Source organism: Blennius ocellaris (genome assembly GCF_963422515.1).
Source record: "Blennius ocellaris genome assembly, chromosome: 7".
NCBI lineage: Eukaryota > Metazoa > Chordata > Actinopteri > Blenniiformes > Blenniidae > Blennius > Blennius ocellaris.
Genome location: NC_137656.1, coordinates 11,122,548 through 11,142,833, shown reverse-complemented (window position 1 = coordinate 11,142,833; position 20,286 = coordinate 11,122,548). Strand labels below are relative to the sequence as shown.

Genomic DNA, 20,286 nt, shown 5'->3' with positions numbered 1-20,286 from the left:
GACATGTAGTTCAAGTGTACAGTCTTCTGTAGAAGATCACATTAATCACACTTTAATCCCAATTACATTAATGACCCATTGTACTGTACGATGACATTCATTTTTTTTCTTCATGAATAACTTCAAATGCAGTGATATGAGTTCAAAGACGCACGAAGAAAGAAATCAAGTATTTTGTTTGAACATTTTTAACAAGCAGAAGTTGGGGAAATCGTCTTATGTATTAATTACCACAGTGGGGAGTTGACTTATTCACAATCATTGTGAAGAAGTATCAGACAATGCACACTATAAAGTTTTAGGGATATTTCAACATCTCGTGCTTTGTAGATCTGATGGCTGCTTAACATTGGGACAAAGACAGCGTCTCACTATGTTGAAAATTAAAATAATTGATGTCCGAAAAGCAAGGGAACCTTTAAATAAACGAATAAAGCTTTTCCAAAACCAAATACTCAGGATCAGGCCTTGTGTAGAATAGTGGCAGTGAGTTAAACTCTAGAAGACCAAAAAACTTAACTCTGGTTATAGATATACTGCAGATGCATGAAGATTTGCAGCCCTGCGATGCCCCAGCACAGAAAGTGCGGTGGAACTGCGCCTTTTGTTTTCGAGAAGTTTTGCATTTAAGCTGAAATGTTTTGCTAATGCGGAAAATGATGTGGCTTTCAGTGTTGGGCCCCTTGTGGGTGCTGCTTATTTTTGTACAGAAACCACACAGACATATGTGCAGAGAACAATACACTATAAATATTAAAACTGGCGAGTACATGGACATTCGTATGTACAGACGATTAAGATAACTATAACGGGTGACAGTCAACAATAAAACTACCTGCAACTATCATGACTCACATTACAACTGTCAGGTTTTGGTAATTAATTTTAAATATGTTCTATCACAATTAAATGTGTGGATTAAATCCTCAAGTTTTTTGAATTACGGATATCTTCCCAATCTTTTTTTTTAGAAATCATGCTGGGGAAGAGCAACCTCCTGAATCCTGTATCTTTAATCCTGCTACACTGCCTCTGATCTGGTAAGGCCCAGCTTTGCCCCAAGCTCTTTTTTATTCAGCTTTAAAAGAGATGATGAAATAAAATCGCCTGAATTTTCACCGAAGTCTTATTAAAACGAGTTGTCAATGCAGAAAATTACAATTTCTGATTCACTGCAACAAAACATTTGGGTAAATTAAACAGTTGTATGTATTTTGTAAGTTTAATGTATCAAGCAAGACCAGAAATGAACGAAGTGAATCATAGCAGTTGGTCATTGATAGCAAGGCCTTCCTGAAATGCACTGTAATCATGCCTAAAGTCTTCTAGTTTCTTTCGTATAGATTCTGTAGATGAATTACTTTATTGATTCCTAAAGGAAAATGACGCTGTTGCAGCAGCAATTCACATAAATCACGGAAGCAAATTACTTGCACAAAACCCAGAAAGAACGAGAAGACATCAATCAAGTAAACATCTCATGAAGCAGGAAAGCCAACAATGGCCATATGTAATATGAACTGTGGATGAGATATTAATAGCAATATTTGCAAAACAGGATGAGGGGGACTTCTTAAGGTCACAACTTAATAAAAAAAAAAAAAAAAAGGTGTTAACGAGAGAACAGAAGCTTTAGCTTTTCGAGTCAAACAATATTAATTCATATTTATGTAGGAAATGTGAAAAAAATGTTAAACAAAAGTAAAATGATAAGCTAAGAAATGAGATATTGTCACAGTCCCAGACAGTGTTTTGTCTTCTTTGTGGAAAGTTGGTGGCATAATAGCTGTGGTTCCATGCTGTTAGGCAGAGAACAGTGTTTGTGTAGCTGACTGTGCACTTTCACTAAAAGCCCATTTCAGTCATTAGGAAGCCAATGTTTTCCAGGATGGTAGCAGGCACTCCACTCATTATAAGCAGTTAAAAGCCAAAACAACACAAAAAAATGGCCTTATGACTGTCAATTCCTTACCACCAAGTCGGGATCCTGCATGAGACTGAGGATGACCTCGTAGAGTAAAGGTCGAAGGTCGGATTTGAACTTGACGGAAATCCACTGACCTATTAGCCAAATGACCCGCCTGCGAATTAATTTGTACCTGAAAGACAGGAGAGAAAAGTTTGTTGGGAGCATCCGTAACATGATTCAGCAAATGGAGCATCTCACTAAATGTAAGCACTGTTCACATTAAATAGTTAAGTAAACATTGAACGCCACAGAGCAGATTTGTACCGTTACCGCTGATGCCTCATGCTGGCATTTCTTTTATCACATGCTTATGTATACTTAACTGTTGTATAATGTGTTCTCAAAGGGAATAAACCGAGTGTCCCTGTATTTATCCGGCTTCAAGACCGTCTAATTTAGCCTACGCTCTGGGTACACACACTTCGACAACAGGGATGAGAAAGCAGAAACAAGCGAAATGTTGGGGCATAGCACAATTACACAGGAAATTTAAGATCACCGTGCACTGAGCCTTTACATGTATATTTTGCTCAAAACACTATCCAGGGGATAAAAATAAAGACAACAAGGTAAAGGAAATGTTTCTTAAGTATGGGTGCTCTGTGTATTTATTCAAATTAATGCATAGAAAGGAAATGACAAAGCCTGAGGGACAGTGGAAACAGTGCCTAAATACCAAGTCGGGAAAACAGCCCAGTTCGAGAAGCACAGTGTTCAAAGAAACGACTGCAGCTGGGTGGAGTGTGATATGAATTGAAATGTCCAACACTGCATGTCCCAGAAGTGAAACACTGCATGTTGGAAGTGATGGGTTTTTAACAGATGCATTGGGCAAGTGTCCCTCAGCATCTGCCCTTTTCGCATTCACGGCAGAAATCAAGTCCGAGGATTGCCTCGGCTGAAAGGAGGGGATGGGGGGATGAAGCAACCGAGAGATGAGAAGATAAAGGCTAGGGGGACGACACTGTTGTTGGCTGCGTATCAAATATCCACAGGAAATCCCAAGACCAAAGTCTGGGCCACAAGCCAAAATCAGCATGACTCACAACACCAGTGTTGGTTTGTGTCAGTGTATGGGCATGTGCATTTGAAACAAACAAAGACAAGGTTGCGTTTATGAAAAAGGGGTAAAAAAAATAAAAAAATAAATAAAAAAGAATAAAGCTTGTTATTCTCTTTTAGGGTCTGAATCTGAAGATTACCATCACTAACAGCATTACACGAAATGCCATTTGCACTTGATTCTCATTTTACTAAAAGCATACGATGCCACTTATAACCTCCTGGGTTAAACTGCTTAGAAGCTGCAGAGCACGCACAGAGCCTTAACTAGCATTCAATTACTCCTAAAGGCAGCCAAACCAACCTGATATTGTACAAGGTTCGATGGAAGCAGTAATAAGCAGGATGCTTCCAACATGATAGACCAGGTAAGAAAGTGCCAGTCGACACCTTCCAAAAGTGATCGACTTACTCAGGATGCAGGAAGCGTTTATGTTAGTTTCTGTGATCAATGTACAAAAACTGAGCCACCAGAGTGTCTGTTATCTAAATTAAGGCAGTGCCAGGCAACAAATATATATATATATATATATATATTTTTTTTTTTTTTTTTTTTTTTTTTAAATCAAACTGAATCAACTCGTGGAAAGATAATACTACATATTTAGCAAAACTTAAAAAACTGTCTCTGACCACAGTTTGTGTATAGAGGGCAGATTAAACCTTGAATTACAGAAACTACATTAAACTTGCTCAAGGAGACGGCACTTTGAATCATGCAGTACCCTGGAGGTAAGCATTTAGTAGTATTTAGGCTTGGCATAGTTCATTACCTCCCTGAAGCAGGAACATTTACAATAAGCCATCTTCTCAGGTCCAGCAGAATCACAAAAGCAAAAAGCACTGTTCCATGCAGGTTCGCATACAAATGCTTGAGATTAATGCATTTGTGGCTGTGGTATATCCAACACTGTTGTAGACTTTTGTTTCATTAACTATTTTGAGTTATTAGTGTAGTGTACATCCCCTTAAAACACCACTCATCTGATCAACTTGGCCTTAACAACCTCTTATTAATAATTAATATTTAGAATGATTTAATTGCTTGAAACTATTCATTTTATATGTTATGAATGTGAAACAATAGGGGAAATAAAAAATTTACTTTCCGGTTATCAACTGCTGTAATGTTTTGAAATGTCCTCTCTATACCTGTGCCCAGAGCATGATAAATAATAGTAATAATGTACAGATCGAGAAGCACTGCAGGGTTTTCTCCAGTCCATATGAGAACATGTAAATGAGAACAAGTACCGGTAATGAGATCAATGAGATATTTAAAGTGCAATCCTCAAGGTACAATGAAAAAAACAAAAAACTATTCAAAAAGCAAGTACGCAAGTCCTTTTTTTTAAATTTTAAATAGCACAAGTGACTTCAGGTTACCATTCCTCCCTCTACATCCAGACCGTGGTGCAGACTGATCTGATTAATATCTGCATCATCTGAGGAGACTACAGCTGGCACTGTTTATTATTAAAGCGATGGCAGAGGAGGAGGCAAGAAGAAAATGAAAAGGCAGATGGGAAGGAGTTCTGATAGGAGTATTTGTTTGTCAGGTTCAGCATGGATGAGTCATGTCTGACCTTTGACTGTCTCATACTAAAAAAAAAAATAAAAAAAAAGCCACACAGCTGTCAGGAACCCTACTCATCATTCTGACAAATGCGTCCCAAAAAATGAAGAATACAAGAAGTGAACTTTTACAAAATCCTTCAACAAGATGGCTTTTGTTTCTACTACAGTCTGCAGACAAAATAAGTTCCATGATGCCACATTTGTTTCATATTGTGCATAAACTTCAATATGCTGACAAAACAATTACAATGCGTAAAGAGAAAAAGGAATGAATTTCAAACAGCTTCTTACACGCATGATATTTGGTTGCATTTCATCCATTAAGTCTTGGATTGCATCCTATTGCAAATGTGATTAAGGCTGGGTTTCAGGTTCTGTGGTTGAATTGTTATTCATGCTACTACTGCGGTACCTCCTGTGTAGCCTTTTAGTTACAGCGCTGTGAGCAAATGTCAGTACACTCACGAGGGCTCCAGGTTTATTCGCTCAATTGTGTTCACACTTGAGAGAAAGACCTTGCAAGTCACAATGGGAGCTAATACACAACAAACAGACGTAAACAGAGTTCCCCCCCCCCATAAAAAAACCCAAAAAGCTAGCGTATAAGAACAAATGTGGCAAAAATATCACGCACCATTTATAGTTAGAGTGTGAGGTCATGAAGCTCTGTGAAAAGCAATTCATTGAGTCTGACTCACTGAGTGAGGCAGCCTGTAGATTGTGCAGACTGGGTGAAAGAGCAATGTGGTGCTTCTTCTCGCATCAACAGTTTAGCCCACGAGAAATTGAATTTCTATTCCGTCATACGAAGCAATCAACGAATCAATCCACAAAGTAAAATATTAGGAATGATAGAAAATACAAAACCCCAAGTCATAGAATGTTACAACACACACTACTGGCAGCCAAAGGTTTGGACAAATTCTCATTCGCCGTTTTCTATATTTTCATGATTTATTGCAGATTGTCACTGAAAGTGTCAAAACTATGCATGAACACATGGAATTATGTAGTAAACAAACAAAAAAAAAACAAAAAAACATGTTTTATATCTTAGATTCTTCAAAATAGCCGACTTTGGTTAGAATCCTGATCGCACTTGTTGGCCCTGGCTGCACGCCATCACTCTCCTTGTTGGTCAAATAACCCTCACACAGCCGGGAAGTGTGTTTGGAGTCATGGATTCAGAGGACCAAAGCACAGTTTTTCACTGGTGTAATGTTCATTCCTTGTGTTTTTTGGCCCAAACAAATCTCTGCTTGTTGTTTTCCCTTGTAGTAGTTTCCTAGTAGCTATTTGACGATGTTCACGTAGCAGTCTCTTCTGAACTGCTACGTGAACTGTGTGGCATTTATCAAGGCTGTAATTTGAGGTTCTGTTAACGTCTGATTTCTGAAGGTGGTGACTCAGATGAGCCGATACTCAGCAGCAGCGGTGACTCTGGGTCTGCAGTTTTGTAGTAGCGCTTACTGGTTTTTAAGACTTCTCTGAGGGACTTGCACAAGGTTGGTTTTTTTTGCTTTTTTTCTGGACTGACTGACCATTTCTTCAAGCAATGATGATCTGGAGTTTCTCTTAGCTGATTGGCTCTTGCCATAATATGAATTCCAACAGTTGTCAAATGGGGCTGCCAGCTTTGCACCAACCTGACTTCTGCACAAAAGGGTGGCTAGTTTGAAGATTTAAAAATTAAAATATAAAACATACTTTGATTTCACACTTTTTGTTTACTACATAGTTCCATGTGTTCATTCACAGTGTGGATGTCTTCCGTGAGAATCTACAATCTAAATAGCCCAAAAAATATTTAAAACCCCCCCAAAAAATTGAATGAGAAGGCGTGCCCAAACTTTTAGTGTACAACAAATCACCCCAGAAAGGAAAATATTTTTCCAACTTCACCCACAAAGGTCAAGTCACAAAAGACAAAGTCAAAAACCTGAAGTGTTTTCGCATCCTGTCATGCTGGCAGCATATGACAGCAGAATGATGGAACGCAGTATATCAGTATCTGGCCGCCTGTGTCGGTGACACAAAAAGCTCCTCCTGGCGATTCTCTGATGTCCATGTAGGTGAAACGAGGGGCCTGCTTGGCGTCCCAGCGTGGCGTGTGTGATTTGCTGTCTTCTCTGTGCTCTGGGGCATGATGACTGATCACAGGTATGACAAGTGTTTTGACTTGAGTAAAGATGGACGCAAAAGACCAACAGCAAGTCAAAAATCAAAGCAAGTGTGCCGATGAACAAGCGAGTATGACTGTGACTGCACACAGTGAGTTGGCCTGTGTAGTCATTATGACAGACAGTGATAACCAACTCACTGGCTGCCTGAGGCTCAGCCACAAGTGTAAGCAGGAGCCTGGCTGACAGATACTGTTGGAACTACTTACGCTCACGCTGCTGCACTCAGAGTGTTACAAATAGATTTAAGTCCGGGAAAACCTAGAATGGCACTATCAAAGTCCAATAAAGAAGAGATTATGCAACCTGCAAGCGAATAAGTATTGCACACGCAGCTTGGATGTAAAGATTATTAGCCTCCAACTTGTGCATTCAAACTGCAGATACGGATGCTGTGGGGATCAGAACCACTTGATGGAAAGTGTAATGTGGCTGCCTCTGAGATCGTGGCATGCATTATAATCATGGAATGTACAAATATGGGGAGCTATCGGGCTTATGTTGTGGCCACTTAAATTCTCTGTGCCAGAGTTTGTAAGTAACACACATCTCACAAGTCTGCATTGCTGGGAAACTTCAGAAAGACGATGAATATTGTCGGGTTTTCTCTCCAAAAATATGAGAAATGAATTTTTGGGGGAAAAATAATTTGTGTTTTGTATGTAGACTTAAGATCCAACATGGATTAGTGCAACCTCAGCAAATTATCCAACTTTTTTCTTCATCCGCTGTCATTGTGCTGCTGCTTTTCTATAAGGATAGGGTTTTTTTTTCCTTGTAAATGTATGCATAAATATTGAGCTGTCAAAATATTAAATTCTATCAATGAAATTATAATAAAGATGTTAACATCTCAACCACTCAGAGATGAGATTATATTTACATGAAAACGTTTTAGTTGGTTTTGTTTTGTGTTAATGTTCACGTTGTGTTCGCACCAATTGTGTTGCAATAGAATCTGAGCGATGTCCGTGTTGTATATTGGGTGCCAGTGCGAGAGTAATGTCAGTCATTCGTCCTTTGTCTGGCTTTAAGAGTTTTAGAACTGATCCATGGTTTGTAGTTATATAGAGCATGTACCTGCTCATCTTCAACTACGGCTGCAGTGTAAAACCCGAAAGCTTTAGCCATGGTAAGTATCCTTCTTGCTAATTCTTTGTGCAACTCAATCCATTTGTAGTGCAAACTTTTTCCCCTCCTCCTGTTCAACAGCTCAGGTGTAAAATATTATATGATCCAAAACACCTTAACAAACAATAGTTGCACTACCAGACAAGCCCGAGCAGTGCTTACCACACAAATACACTGACTACCAAACATAAATAAATAGATAAATAAGCAAAAGAATCAAGACAAATACAGAAGTTAAGAAATTTGACATTTCGGGAAAATGGTGGGAGAAACAACTCTGATTCTAAACTGATGAATCGGATGCGTGCGGTTTGCCCACTGGGTATGATTGGAACTTGTGGGGAGGCTCACAGCATTCTGCCTATCGTCTGTGGTTACATTGATTTACATCAAGCTAAGATAGAAACAAAGCTCCTGTTTTTGCTATATACGCAGTGTTGTTTTTGTGTGAAGGAAATATTTGGGGGCTGCTGAAAGGTGTTTTTCTGCACCACACTGTGCTCAGACGAGACCTGTTTTTGTTAATGTAAACATAAAAAATAAGTGTGATTTGACATGTTTTGGATATGACCTTACATCTTTACTATGTCAATCTGCTTGACAATGTAATACTGCATGAAGGGCCGTGATAAAACCTTCAACAAGCTTCCCTGTCACTTTGGTCATGCTCTTGTTACTTCAAGCAAATTAGTTTTCCTGGGCTCTTCACTGAAATCAAAGGCCTGAAATTGTGGAACTCATTCATTCCTGCCCTTAAACCAAAGCCAATCACTAAACTAATAACTCAAACCTAAATGGGAATTGTGTGTACTATGACACTGGCAGCACTTAAATTCACTGGGATTTGGTGAAGATCCAGGAGGACGTAAAAGACAAGACAAAATGTGTGAGAGAAGTGATACAGGACGAGAAGTGATTAGTAGGATCAGAATCAATAAAACCTAACAGATATCAGTGCCAAGAGAAAAACGGCAAGTTAAGTGACACAGATGAATTATATGCCAGGCAGGGAGTAAGAAATCTTGCCGGTGTGAGAGCAGGTGGGCTCAGAACTGCAGTCAGACCTCTTGTCTCCAGTTGGTGAAAGTCATCCATTTTGCGACTCTAATGATTACAGTTTTACCATAAAAGTGGGACTTGTTTAACCTCTTATGAATGTGCCACCCTGTTTACCATATTTGCTTTAACAATTTCTGTTTTGTGATATGGGTATGTGGAAATTGTAGATCAACACAATCATGCTGTTGAACGCTCCAATAGCCAATACCCAGAGGGAAAACGACAGCAGATAGCACAGCATCTGGAAATGTTCTGGTAACAGCAACAAATGTGCATCGGGCAAGTGTGTCGGCCAGAAAATCTGGCTTTTGGCAGCCACAAGATGAGTATTGTCCTTCTGCCTCTCACTTTACCAAGGGGGGGAAATATTTCCGCCATGTCACCACGCGAAACTTCATCTGGCATGACTACTTTCACTTATGAAAGATGCATCACTTGATATCCCAATGAGAGTTGCACGTGTGTGTGTCTGTGTGTGTGTACAGAAAAACACCTTATATGTAAACCCGTTGTCAGTAAAGAACAATGACACAATGGCCCCAGCAAAATGCCTTCATTTCCCAAGACACAATACAAGAATTGTATATAGAGCAAGCACGAAGAGGACAAAAAAATGCATGGCCTGAATCTTATATTGGCTCTTCCAACCTGAACACCTACAGAAGACAAACATGCTTTAGCAATAATTTAATACCACACCAGTTGAGCAACGGCAATTCAAACTAGTTGTAATTGGCACAATAAACCAAATATTTCCCTTAACAAGGTGGGATGCTGGTGAAGCCTGCCTGTGGTCTGGGAAGATTATTAGACGACTGCAGTTGTGGCACTTGTCGAATCTGGTAAAGAATAACACAAACGCAGGAGAGGTAAGTCAGATGGCACAGGCCTTTACAAGTAATCATAAGTCTGCAATATATCACTTCATGCCCTGTTCCCCACAATTCACCCGCATCAGTCCACCAGAGCACCTTTGCCACGAACTTCAAAGCAGCAGCGGCAAAAAGAATCATCCAGTTTAAAACCTCGAGAAGTTGTGACAAACACAGATGTCTACACGGCTAACTTTGATATCAAAGTGCTACACATCTCCAGTGCAGTCGCTGGCACGAGTGAGGCACTCAAATGTAAGCCTCGACAACATGGATTTTATTGGCATGGATCATATATTATGTATATGTATGAAATATGTAGCTCCAGTCAACAGTACACAGTATTAACCAAAGCTGCAGTGCATGGAGATTATCTCAAAGCAACTGGAATGCAATATGTAAAGGAGAAATGGCTGCAACTTAGAAATAGGTGATTTTATATGAAATGCATCATGAAGGAATGAGAAATAATTTGGGGACTTTGCCACCAGGAAGAACAAGGTGCGAGTTCGGGGTCAGGGGCAGACTTAAAATCTACAGAGAACATGGAGCCCCGGAATGGTTAATGAGAAATACATTTAAATAATGCGTAGGAAGAATGTATTAAGTCGCTCCCTCAAGTTAATAATACGAGGGAACGAGATAATTTAATCCGCGATCGCAGAGCCGTGGCTCCCAAAGTGCTGCAGAGCTCCGGTGCTGTCAGCTGCGTGGGATATAGAATTTAGAATCAGTTTTCCATTGTCGTTTTTTTTTCACGCTTTTCATCATAACATCATTGTAACTAACTTCACTTCCAGGTCTTGTATGGCATTGTATGACTGCAAGCTGAGGTCTGCATGAGGTTGCGTTGCAATACGAGGCGCCCCAGCTCCTGGTTCTTTTGGGTGGAAAAGACCTAGTTGTGGATCACAGGTCGTAGCTCTTATAGGGCCGTGCATTTCACATACTAAACTGTTGATATTGCAGAAATATATACTCTCAATTCCAGAGGGCTTCAATAGTTATTGAGTTTGCCATATCAGATTGTGACAACCTTCAAGCAGGTACGCCTGCAAACAAGAAAGCACAGTCCTACGATTGCATCAGAATCAAGCAACTTTGCTCAGCGAGGGAGATCATCAAACATGCTCCTGCTTTAAAACCAATGCTGCATCTACATTCCCTCTGAAGTGGCCTCTTCAAAAGACTGAGGGAGCAATCTGAAAACTGACCGAAACACTGCTTCATTTAACACCCAACAACAGAGAGATCAATGAGAGTTGACAAGTTTATCTGCAGTCATTTATCTAACTAACTGTGGTTTTTGTAAGCGTACAAAATCCTTTAAGCACAAAGCATTCTGCTATCATTTGAGGGCATCTGTGATGTATGAAAGCTGACGATTCAAGGACATAAAGACATGTCTTTCTTGGTCAGATTACTGAGGGCCAACATCAAATCAAAGCCATGATGTACCGACACTGCCAACAACCAGGAATGGGCAAACATGTTTGTGAGATTTGTTTCTCATTCAAATGATTTTTCTGCATTGACAGAAACAAATTTTTTTTTTTTTCTTTTAAGGCCGATCACACTCTGTTAAGGGCGATAGCCACTACTGTGTGTTTTTTCTCCACGTGTGGCCGAAGGAGATGAGTAACTTAATGCATTTGTCCTGGCATTTGTTCATATGAGCAAAACAGATAAGAAAGCAGCAGATTAAACACTGCTGTCATTTGTCCGGTGGGTAAAACTCATGACTCGTTCTCACAGGGACAATTGGTGTCTCAATAGTGCCAATTTCTTCAAAGACACAAAAAGTGGAATTTTAAGCAGTCGAAAAAGAATAGGGGTGAGGAGGTGAGCTAACTTTAAAAAGCCACAACTGAGGCGTTAAAGTGCAGGGGTTACTTGCACCTGTGCTGTGTGGGAGTCGGGCCGTGGTGACTTCAGCACGCCCGCTCGTTGACGTCTGCAGCACTAACCTGCGTGTCGACCTTTTGAGTGCTGCAGGCTTTTTGTTCTGATTGTTGCAGGGATTGTGTGCAGGGCACTTCTTTGTTCCTCAGTTCACTCATGCCACCTCGTCTCCAGCCAGCCTCTCTTTCATCCAACACTTTTTTACCACCCCTTCATCTGCCAGCTCCTCGTTTACAGTTACGTTGGCTAATACTCCATAGACTCCTGATGAGGTTTTCTGCTCGTGCACCTGTTCGTCCAATTTCACGAGCCTGCTGGGATGTTGGTGTTGTCGCGAGCGACTGCGTGAATACACACCGCACTTGTTAATGTGACCGTGACTAAAACTGACGGCAGGTATTACAATTATTATGAGTTTCAGTTTATTTATGAGCTTCTTGGCATGCATCGACTGTGCTGCTGACTGAAATCAATAGCAGGAGAGAGGTTAATAGTCAATTAACTTAAGTTACACTCAAAGGCTTGTGACTGTGAAACATTATTAGACACCGTAAATGTAATAAATAGAGCAGAGTTTAATTACAACAAAACAAACTGCTTAAAATCTAAATATCGTTGTTTCAACTGAATAATACTGATGAAACAAAATGCCCCACAGAAAGGTTTACTATGTACAAAAAAATCCACCTGTGCAAATAGATCATTCTGTTTAATTCAGAAGATGGACAGACATTGAATGCATCTCAGTATTTGAAAAAAAAACAACCTAAAAAACAAAGAAGAAATGTTCTGTGTTAAGAGTGTGAACATTTTTTATGATTAAATAAGTTATTTGTTTAACATGTTTGTTTGTTTTCTGGTCAATGTGCTAACCGTAGTCCAGCTCCCCCCTTTTTTATTTTTAACATTTATCAGTATTCTTGTTGGCTTTAAATAAATATTTTATTGCTTACATCTATTGACTTTTTTACCCATTTGGATTATTCATCAACATCATGATTATTATTATTGGCAACTTTAATTGACTGACCCTTTCAATAAAAAATAGCCTATCACAACTTTACATCTGTGGGAAAATGTTGATCTAAATTTAAGAGTTCTTTGATGTTGTTTACAGATATGAATAGTACGATCTGTTCCCAAAACAATGTGATGCACTTCATCTCTTAATATCAAGTTATCACAATCCTACTCGTGAGTCAGATATTCATACTCTACAACTTTATGTAGATTCAGTATTGTTTTCCTGAGCATGAACTTCATAAAGATAAATATAAAGAAATGAAAATGTGAATGCTTCAAATGAAAGGCTTCAAATCTGAACACACTACCTGTGATGGCTGACTTGCAGTTCTCCGAGAAGCTGATTCTTGAACCACTGGTCAAAGTCCACATTGTCAAACAGCTCATAGGCTGCCAGTCCCACTGCATTGTAAACTGCACACAATATAAAACACATAAAAAATTTAAGTTAGAAGAGTGTATACATTTAGAGAAAGGTTAAACAGCTGCCCCATCGTGCAGTTATCTGCAAAATTTAAAACAAAGGTTAAGTATGAGCATATACTACAACCCATAAAGTGCCCAACTAACATGAAAAAAATACTACTACTAATACTGTATATCAGGAAAAAACAAAAGCCAGCTTTCAAGACAGAGATGACGATAATAGAAATAGAACTGTAAGAGAGGGCCCTAAAGACAACATACATAAAAGATGAGATTAGAACATAGTTGACAGTATGACAGCAAAACAATATAAAAGACAAAGGGACAAAGGCAGTGACCAAGGCAGAGATGTCGCCTGTTACCATTTATATTTTATCTTCAAAAGTGATGAATTTAAAAATGACAAAAAAGGAAACTAAGAGTTAATAGAACAAAAACAGAAGTAAAAGCAAAAGAAAAAAGGGGTAAGTAGATGCTTTAATGAGACGGGAACACAGTTTTTTCCATTACACAATCCACCTGTATTATACAAGGCTGAGTGGGTAAAGTGTGGTTGTATCTGTATATCGGTGAGTGCATGTGGTAATGTGTGCATAAAAGACCGGATAAAAAGTCAAAGCAGTCAGAACACAACAGGGATATAAAACACTGTCGGGGGGGGGGGGGGCTCTATTGGGGGATCTGAACACCTCAGGCAGATCCCCAATCGTTGATAAAGACACAAAAGCACACATGTATAGACAGGAGGATGAACAGATAGAAATGGACAGTCTAAACAGGATCAATAAGAATAACCGCAGGTCTCGTAACACGAGTTTCTCACAATTGGGAATATGAGGCAGTTACACATGCAAAGTGATGTGTGCGGAGTTTTTGTATATTGATTTGTGTATATCTCTGTGTCATGATATTTGTGGCTATGCCAAGAGTTTTGTTCAGGTGTACTTAGATTTGACGTATAAAAAAACATGCATCTGTGTAAAATACATTTCGTAATACAATCCGTATGTCCTTAATATGTTTGGGCTATATGTTTAAGTACTTACATTTTTGCAAGTCTATTCAACACCACGTGAGACGGGCTTCTCTCTTTTGACTGGATTTTCACTCTAGGCTTTTGCTCATCTCTCGCAGTAACATAGATACATACAAGACTCACAGGCTCAAGTCTGTCAAGCCATGTACCATTCCGTTCCTGTGATGTTGCATTTGTAATCACCGAGCTCTCCCACAGTGCGACTGGTATTATGAAGGATGTATAGCAAAGGCGGCACAGTGCAAACAGCTTGACAAGCGTAAGCCTGCGAGTCTGTGTCGAGGGTAAATGAAACCAGTTTTAGGCCTCTCTCTCTCAGTAGTGTTACATACCACAGTGACCTGTGTTTATGTGTGTGTGTCACAACAGTGTGACGTATAACTGTCACATATAACTGACGGGAGCAAAATCCACTTGTATAAAGACTTCACACTGAGAGGCCCACCTGGGGCGAAGGGGAGGACATAGGTTTCAATAAACACGCAAAACATGGATCACACATACAGCCTATTTTGAACAAACATGTGCACGCGCTAACAAATCACATAGATTTGTTGAAAATCATATTATAGGCAGAATTATAGGCAAATATACACAAAAAAAAGAGCTTGCACAACTTCATGCACGTACAAGTAATGAATCCTGCATCACATTGGCAGAAGTTCAAATAACTGCTCCATCTAAAAGTGTCTGATACTGATATACTAATATAATAATTATTAGTACTTATCCCATTTGGTGGTGTATTGCAGTGTTCTTTATTTCCTTCAAGCATAGTTGGCTTTGTATGTTTATATGGGACGTACAACATCTCAGCTTGTCAATATAGCATCAGAATATACTCTCCGTTTTGAAGTATCGTATTTAAAAGATATGACATTGTTTCTGTGCCTCTGCAGTATTTAAATAACTAATGCAAGACAGATAAAGCAGCTTGGAAATAAGGCTCATCAAAAAAACATCCAATGGGACAAAAAAAAAAAAAAAGAGGTGAAAATGACTAAAGAGTGCTTCATTTTTGGTTTATTGCCAGTATGGAATATTTGCCAAAAAAGATTATTTGTGCCGTGGCTGGTTCACTCTTCAGCTGATTAAAAAACAAGATGATTGTATTTCCTTTATTACAGCAGTATAAATCAGTTTTCCCTCTTATTCTCAGCAGATTTAAAATTACTTTTTTATTCTACCTTTGGAAAGGAAATACATTTAACGTCCATATTCCAAACAAGTACACTGTTGCCTTTTGAGCTCGCAAAGAAACTGTTTGCTGCCGCTGTTGATTCTATTCCCGCGCGCACACGCACACGATAGAGAACGCAGCTTTAGCAGCATGTCAGAAGACAGCTGAAATCTCCAGGGGTATCTGGCATCAGAGGCCCTCTTAGCAGGCAGTGATTTAGTCGTCTTTACCATAAAACCTTCAAAGTGGCAGCCATGGAGGACCATCAAGTTATATATACTAAAAGAAGAAGAAAAAAGGCAGAGAGGGAAGAATATGAACATAAGATCTACAGAGCCACAGTGGGTTTCAATCTGATGCCGGAACAAATTATGACGTATCCTGTCCTTCTCTTTAATCAAATGTAATTGAATATGTCTGAGCATACACTGTTTGCATTGTAGCTTTGAAATGCCCAAAAACAAATAACATTTGACTTGACGTACATTGTTCAGGAAAGAGAAGCAGCAATGTTCGAAAAATGGAACTAATATACTTCTGAGTTAATATATCTGGCATAACAATTGAATTATTTACTAACCTGCATCCTTCATTAGCAACTGAACAGGATCCTCCACGTTTGTTGGGCCTGACAAAAACACAAAAACACAATGGATGGAGTTTGTTTTAAAAAGAAAAAGAAAAAAGAAACTGCATTTGAGGACTCGTGTTTACTGTGAAAAAAATAACAAAAGTACTGTGGCATTGGTGGATTTATATCATAACATAGCTCTAACTTAAAAAGACTTGGACTTCTGTGTATCAATGCCACCTTTGTCTTTTTAGTGCTCTGTTCTTTCTCCCCCCATGCTGAACCTTTGTTGTGTACTCGGGTTTCAAAACCAGTAGGTGCCTCCTTTCAACCCTATTCTTTGCTCCAGCAGGACCAATATCTCCGCTGTCACCTGAATTGTTGAGCTGCCTAAGTAACGGGACGGAGGCTCTCTAATCCACCGTGAGGGCAAGGCAGTGTTAATTCAGCATGAGGACAAGAGCTGCATGCCATACACCCCAGGTGGCTACGAGAAGTGATGGGCGAGAGTGTGTGTGTGCGTCAGATTGAGAAGCTGGTGATTCAAGAGCAGAGGTTGTGATGTTTGTCACAGGGGAAGTTGAAGATGCTGTCAAGACTATAGATTTCATATCATAGATCCCATGAGTGCTTAAGGCAACACGGACAAAGCTGCCTGCCTTGCTGTTTTCTTATACATGAAATATGTATCAGTTGCCCTGAGGTAGTAACGCTGCATTTGACGATGGAAAACCGGGTTCACTGTGAGGCCTACTTTGTGATCTCAGTGTACTAAATCATTCTGTGTGTGCAAGATAACACAACTCAATAACATCTTTCAAAAAACAGAGAAATGTAAAAATGCTTTGAGATTTGTTAAGAGAAAAAACCAGAGAAAAAAAAATGTAAAACACTGTTTAGTAATGCCTACAAAAAGCATTTGACTCACAACCTGTGTTTTAATAATATTTATTAGGTTCTGAACTGGTAGTCACTCCATGCAATGCTTAGAAGCGTCTCACAAGACATCCACATATTATCTGAATAAAGAGAATGTGCAGTTGTTAATGTTATTAGAAATAACTGATACAACACTGACCCTGGAGGTTCTGGACCATATCCAATAGAACCGGTGTCAGGGTCTGGCTGTAGTTGTGAAAGATATCCAGGAACAACACCTCTGTGCAAGGCTGTGTAGAGAAACAAAGGAAAGTGTGTTACATGATGGGAAAGAAGGCAAATGCAAAAGCCCATTGTTATTATGTGAACAGCTCAGCATAATAATTCATGTCCCTCTCTCCCCCCCACCACACTAATGCATGTTTCTGCGTTTTTTTTGCAGCCACCTGTGGTTTTGTCAGGCACATCACATGAATAAGTGATGCCGTTACATACCCTCTGTAAACACAAAGAAAAAATGTTATACTAAGAGGCATCCCAAATACACACACATACAAACGGTGTTTAACAAAACATTGACTTGCCAGGTCGATAAAAAGTCAATAAGACATTGTCAGGGAAATCTATTTAAAAAAATGCTCAACAGTTTCACTCGCTCATTGGATGTTTCAAATAAGTTGGGAGTTAAATAAAAAAGGTGATATAACCTTTCTTCTTCGATGGTAGCAGGCCAGAGGCGAAAACAACCAATCTGGCTCCATTATAAAAGGATAAACACAGAATATCTTTCTGAAGTAGACAGGTGAGACTACCAGTAGAGGAAGGTCATCTGTAATCAACCACTACAATTGATGACCAAGGAAGAAATAGATGGATACTGACATTACAGTCATGTGCCATCCTTAGCATGATAATGTGCTCATATACAGGAAGAGGAATGTTGAGAAAAGGCACAACTTCTTGAGTAAAAATTTGTATACTGGCAAGTACGTCTCATTTCTGAGACTTCTCTGGAAAGATCTGCGGAAACTTTGAAGTACATTACATCTTTGAAAACCTTAAGCCAGTTCAACACAATAACTTCCATAAAAAGCATAATAGTAATAACAAAGAAAGTATGCTTGAGCTGCAACTGGGACTTACACTGGAACACCATAGTTTAAAACTCTTAAGATATTTTCAAACTGATAATAGAAAATGTCATTAGGCAGCAGCAGAGTACATTTTGAAAGGTCTTCATGCTTTTCAACAATAACACACATGGTGAGCTATCAAAAAGAGGCCTACTGATAGATTAAAAAGTAAGAAAGGAGCCCTTAAGGTAGCCGCTGTCTGTAGAGAATTCTACATTGTGGGGTAATTACCTATTTAATACACTCTCATGGACTGTAATGCCCCTCTTCTTCTGCAGCTACGTGCTTTAAATGAATAAAGCCCTAACAACAAGACCTTGAGGTTCAATTAGAGTACTTTTCAGTACTTCAAAGAAACAATAGGACAGAAGTTTGTCATGTGTAGTGATTAAAGTGAGCATTATGTGGTCGGCCATAAGAGACAGAAGGGAAATAGGGGACAGATAAAATGTATAAGAGTGCATAAAAGATTATGTCGTTGCCTCGATGACAGCTGAAGTGCCTCGACACATCCGCCGGAACAAACTATAAACTTACAGGCTCCACTGTTTTACAATGCTGTAATGTATATTGTCCTTTATGTTTCCATGCATTAAACAATGCTTTGAAGTATAAAGAATGTTATATACAAAAAGATTCATGACATCAGTCCCCGTGGTTTGTAAAATATACTTTTATTCAAACAGATATTAAGAGATGACATGGCATTTATCTTCATCAGATGTTCTTATCTCGCAAACTGTACAGCAGGTGATGCTGAATTTTTAAGTTTAGAATAGAATGTTGACCGCATAGTACTGTATTTCTTTTTACAGGTCTTGCTTGGTTTTGCTGCATTGGGATGTACAGTATGTGCAGCTGAGCCTTCACTTACCCGAAGACTGTACTTCCAGGAGTCACCACCTGTTTCTTCAACAGCTGCAGAAATGATGAGAAATGAGTATTTATTAGAATGCACAGAGATTTCCACTGAGGCGCTACAACAGACTGCACAACACTGTACCCTGCACAACTTGACTGTCCTTTACAAGTGCAAATAGATGTTCACACTCTCGGGCGTGTGTGGCTTTGTACAACTACAGAACTGAATCCAAAGTACAGCAACAACTAACGCCGGGCCCTGGTTGCCTCAGCTTTATAAAGTGTTTTGTCTGAGTCTATGTCATTACAGCGAGTCTGCGAGAATCTGGGCTGCAAGGACAAAACAATGTTAGCAATTTTGCTGCGACCACAATATCAAGATCCTTGATCATTGATCCTTGATCTATTCGACTGTATTTATTCCAATGGGATTGACGAGGGACAGGATTATGGTTGCTTCTATCAAGATCAGGTTTTGGCATTAACTTGGGATATTTGACATGAATCTAGATACAGATGTATGAACACTGTTAATGTAACAGACTTGATAATATCAAGCATTATGTGTACATTGCTACGGGCAATTTTGCCACATACAAAAATATCACAGACACACATCCAGAAAATTACTTTTGATACACTATCACTACCATATCAATACATCGATGCAATATGTCACGCTCTGTTGCACTCGGCACCCGAAGCCATGCTGCTGACTTCATGAATTGTCAATCTGGCGAGGCTTCGCATTCCCGGGCATCCGTGAACTCTGCTGGTCTGCAAATCCAGATAAATCTGGACGTTTGGATTCAGCCTGTGTGTTCGGGGGATGCGTTATTACCAAAGCTCTCAGGGTCCTCCTCCCACATTGCCAGCTCCTCCTCTGTGAGTAGAAAGTAGTGAGAGACGAGCCGACGTCCGATCTCTGTCAGCGTGGGGTGTGTGAAGAAAGCGGTCTTGATCCGGTGAGCTTCCAAACTCTCAGGTTTACTGTCTGCCGGAGGGAGGGGGTGGGCGGGATGGGGTTTAGAGTGAAAAGAAAAAGTTAAAAGGGGTAAACATAATTACACACAAGACAGTTGGATATCTCCAGTACAGATACTTAACACATCTCACTGAGCCATATTAATACTTTTATCTCAGGTTTGCATTTTCCAAATCATTGGAGCTTTGAATTTGACTCATTTTGGAAATCATAGCAATATTATAAACAATTCATACAAAGCACATTTTCAGGGGAATAGCTCAATATAAAGGCAGACTGTATACTTGAATGACCTAATTTTATGAAAAGAACGGTTAAAGTACTGACCATCTTGTGATTTCAGCTCACTAATCTTAAAAGTATACTATACTTTCTCATCATTTGAAGATGGAAAGGTGATCAAATACAAGCCAGATAACTTTTGATACACAGCATACCT

General features: G+C 39.4%; 1 protein-coding gene across 1 annotated transcript in view; it reads right to left on the bottom strand.

The window, feature by feature from the left end:
• Positions 1 to 20,286, bottom strand: part of ipo11 (importin 11) — a 115,790-nt gene that overhangs the window by 68,291 nt on the left and 27,213 nt on the right. The window contains exons 11-16 of the mRNA XM_080499990.1: positions 19,704 to 19,856; positions 18,876 to 18,919; positions 17,068 to 17,158; positions 15,999 to 16,046; positions 13,085 to 13,190; positions 1,973 to 2,099 (exon numbers count right to left, since the gene is read on the bottom strand). Coding sequence (XP_080356116.1) covers positions 1,973 to 2,099; positions 13,085 to 13,190; positions 15,999 to 16,046; positions 17,068 to 17,158; positions 18,876 to 18,919; positions 19,704 to 19,856 — 569 coding nt within the window. The remainder of the gene's footprint in view (positions 1 to 1,972; positions 2,100 to 13,084; positions 13,191 to 15,998; positions 16,047 to 17,067; positions 17,159 to 18,875; positions 18,920 to 19,703; positions 19,857 to 20,286) is intronic.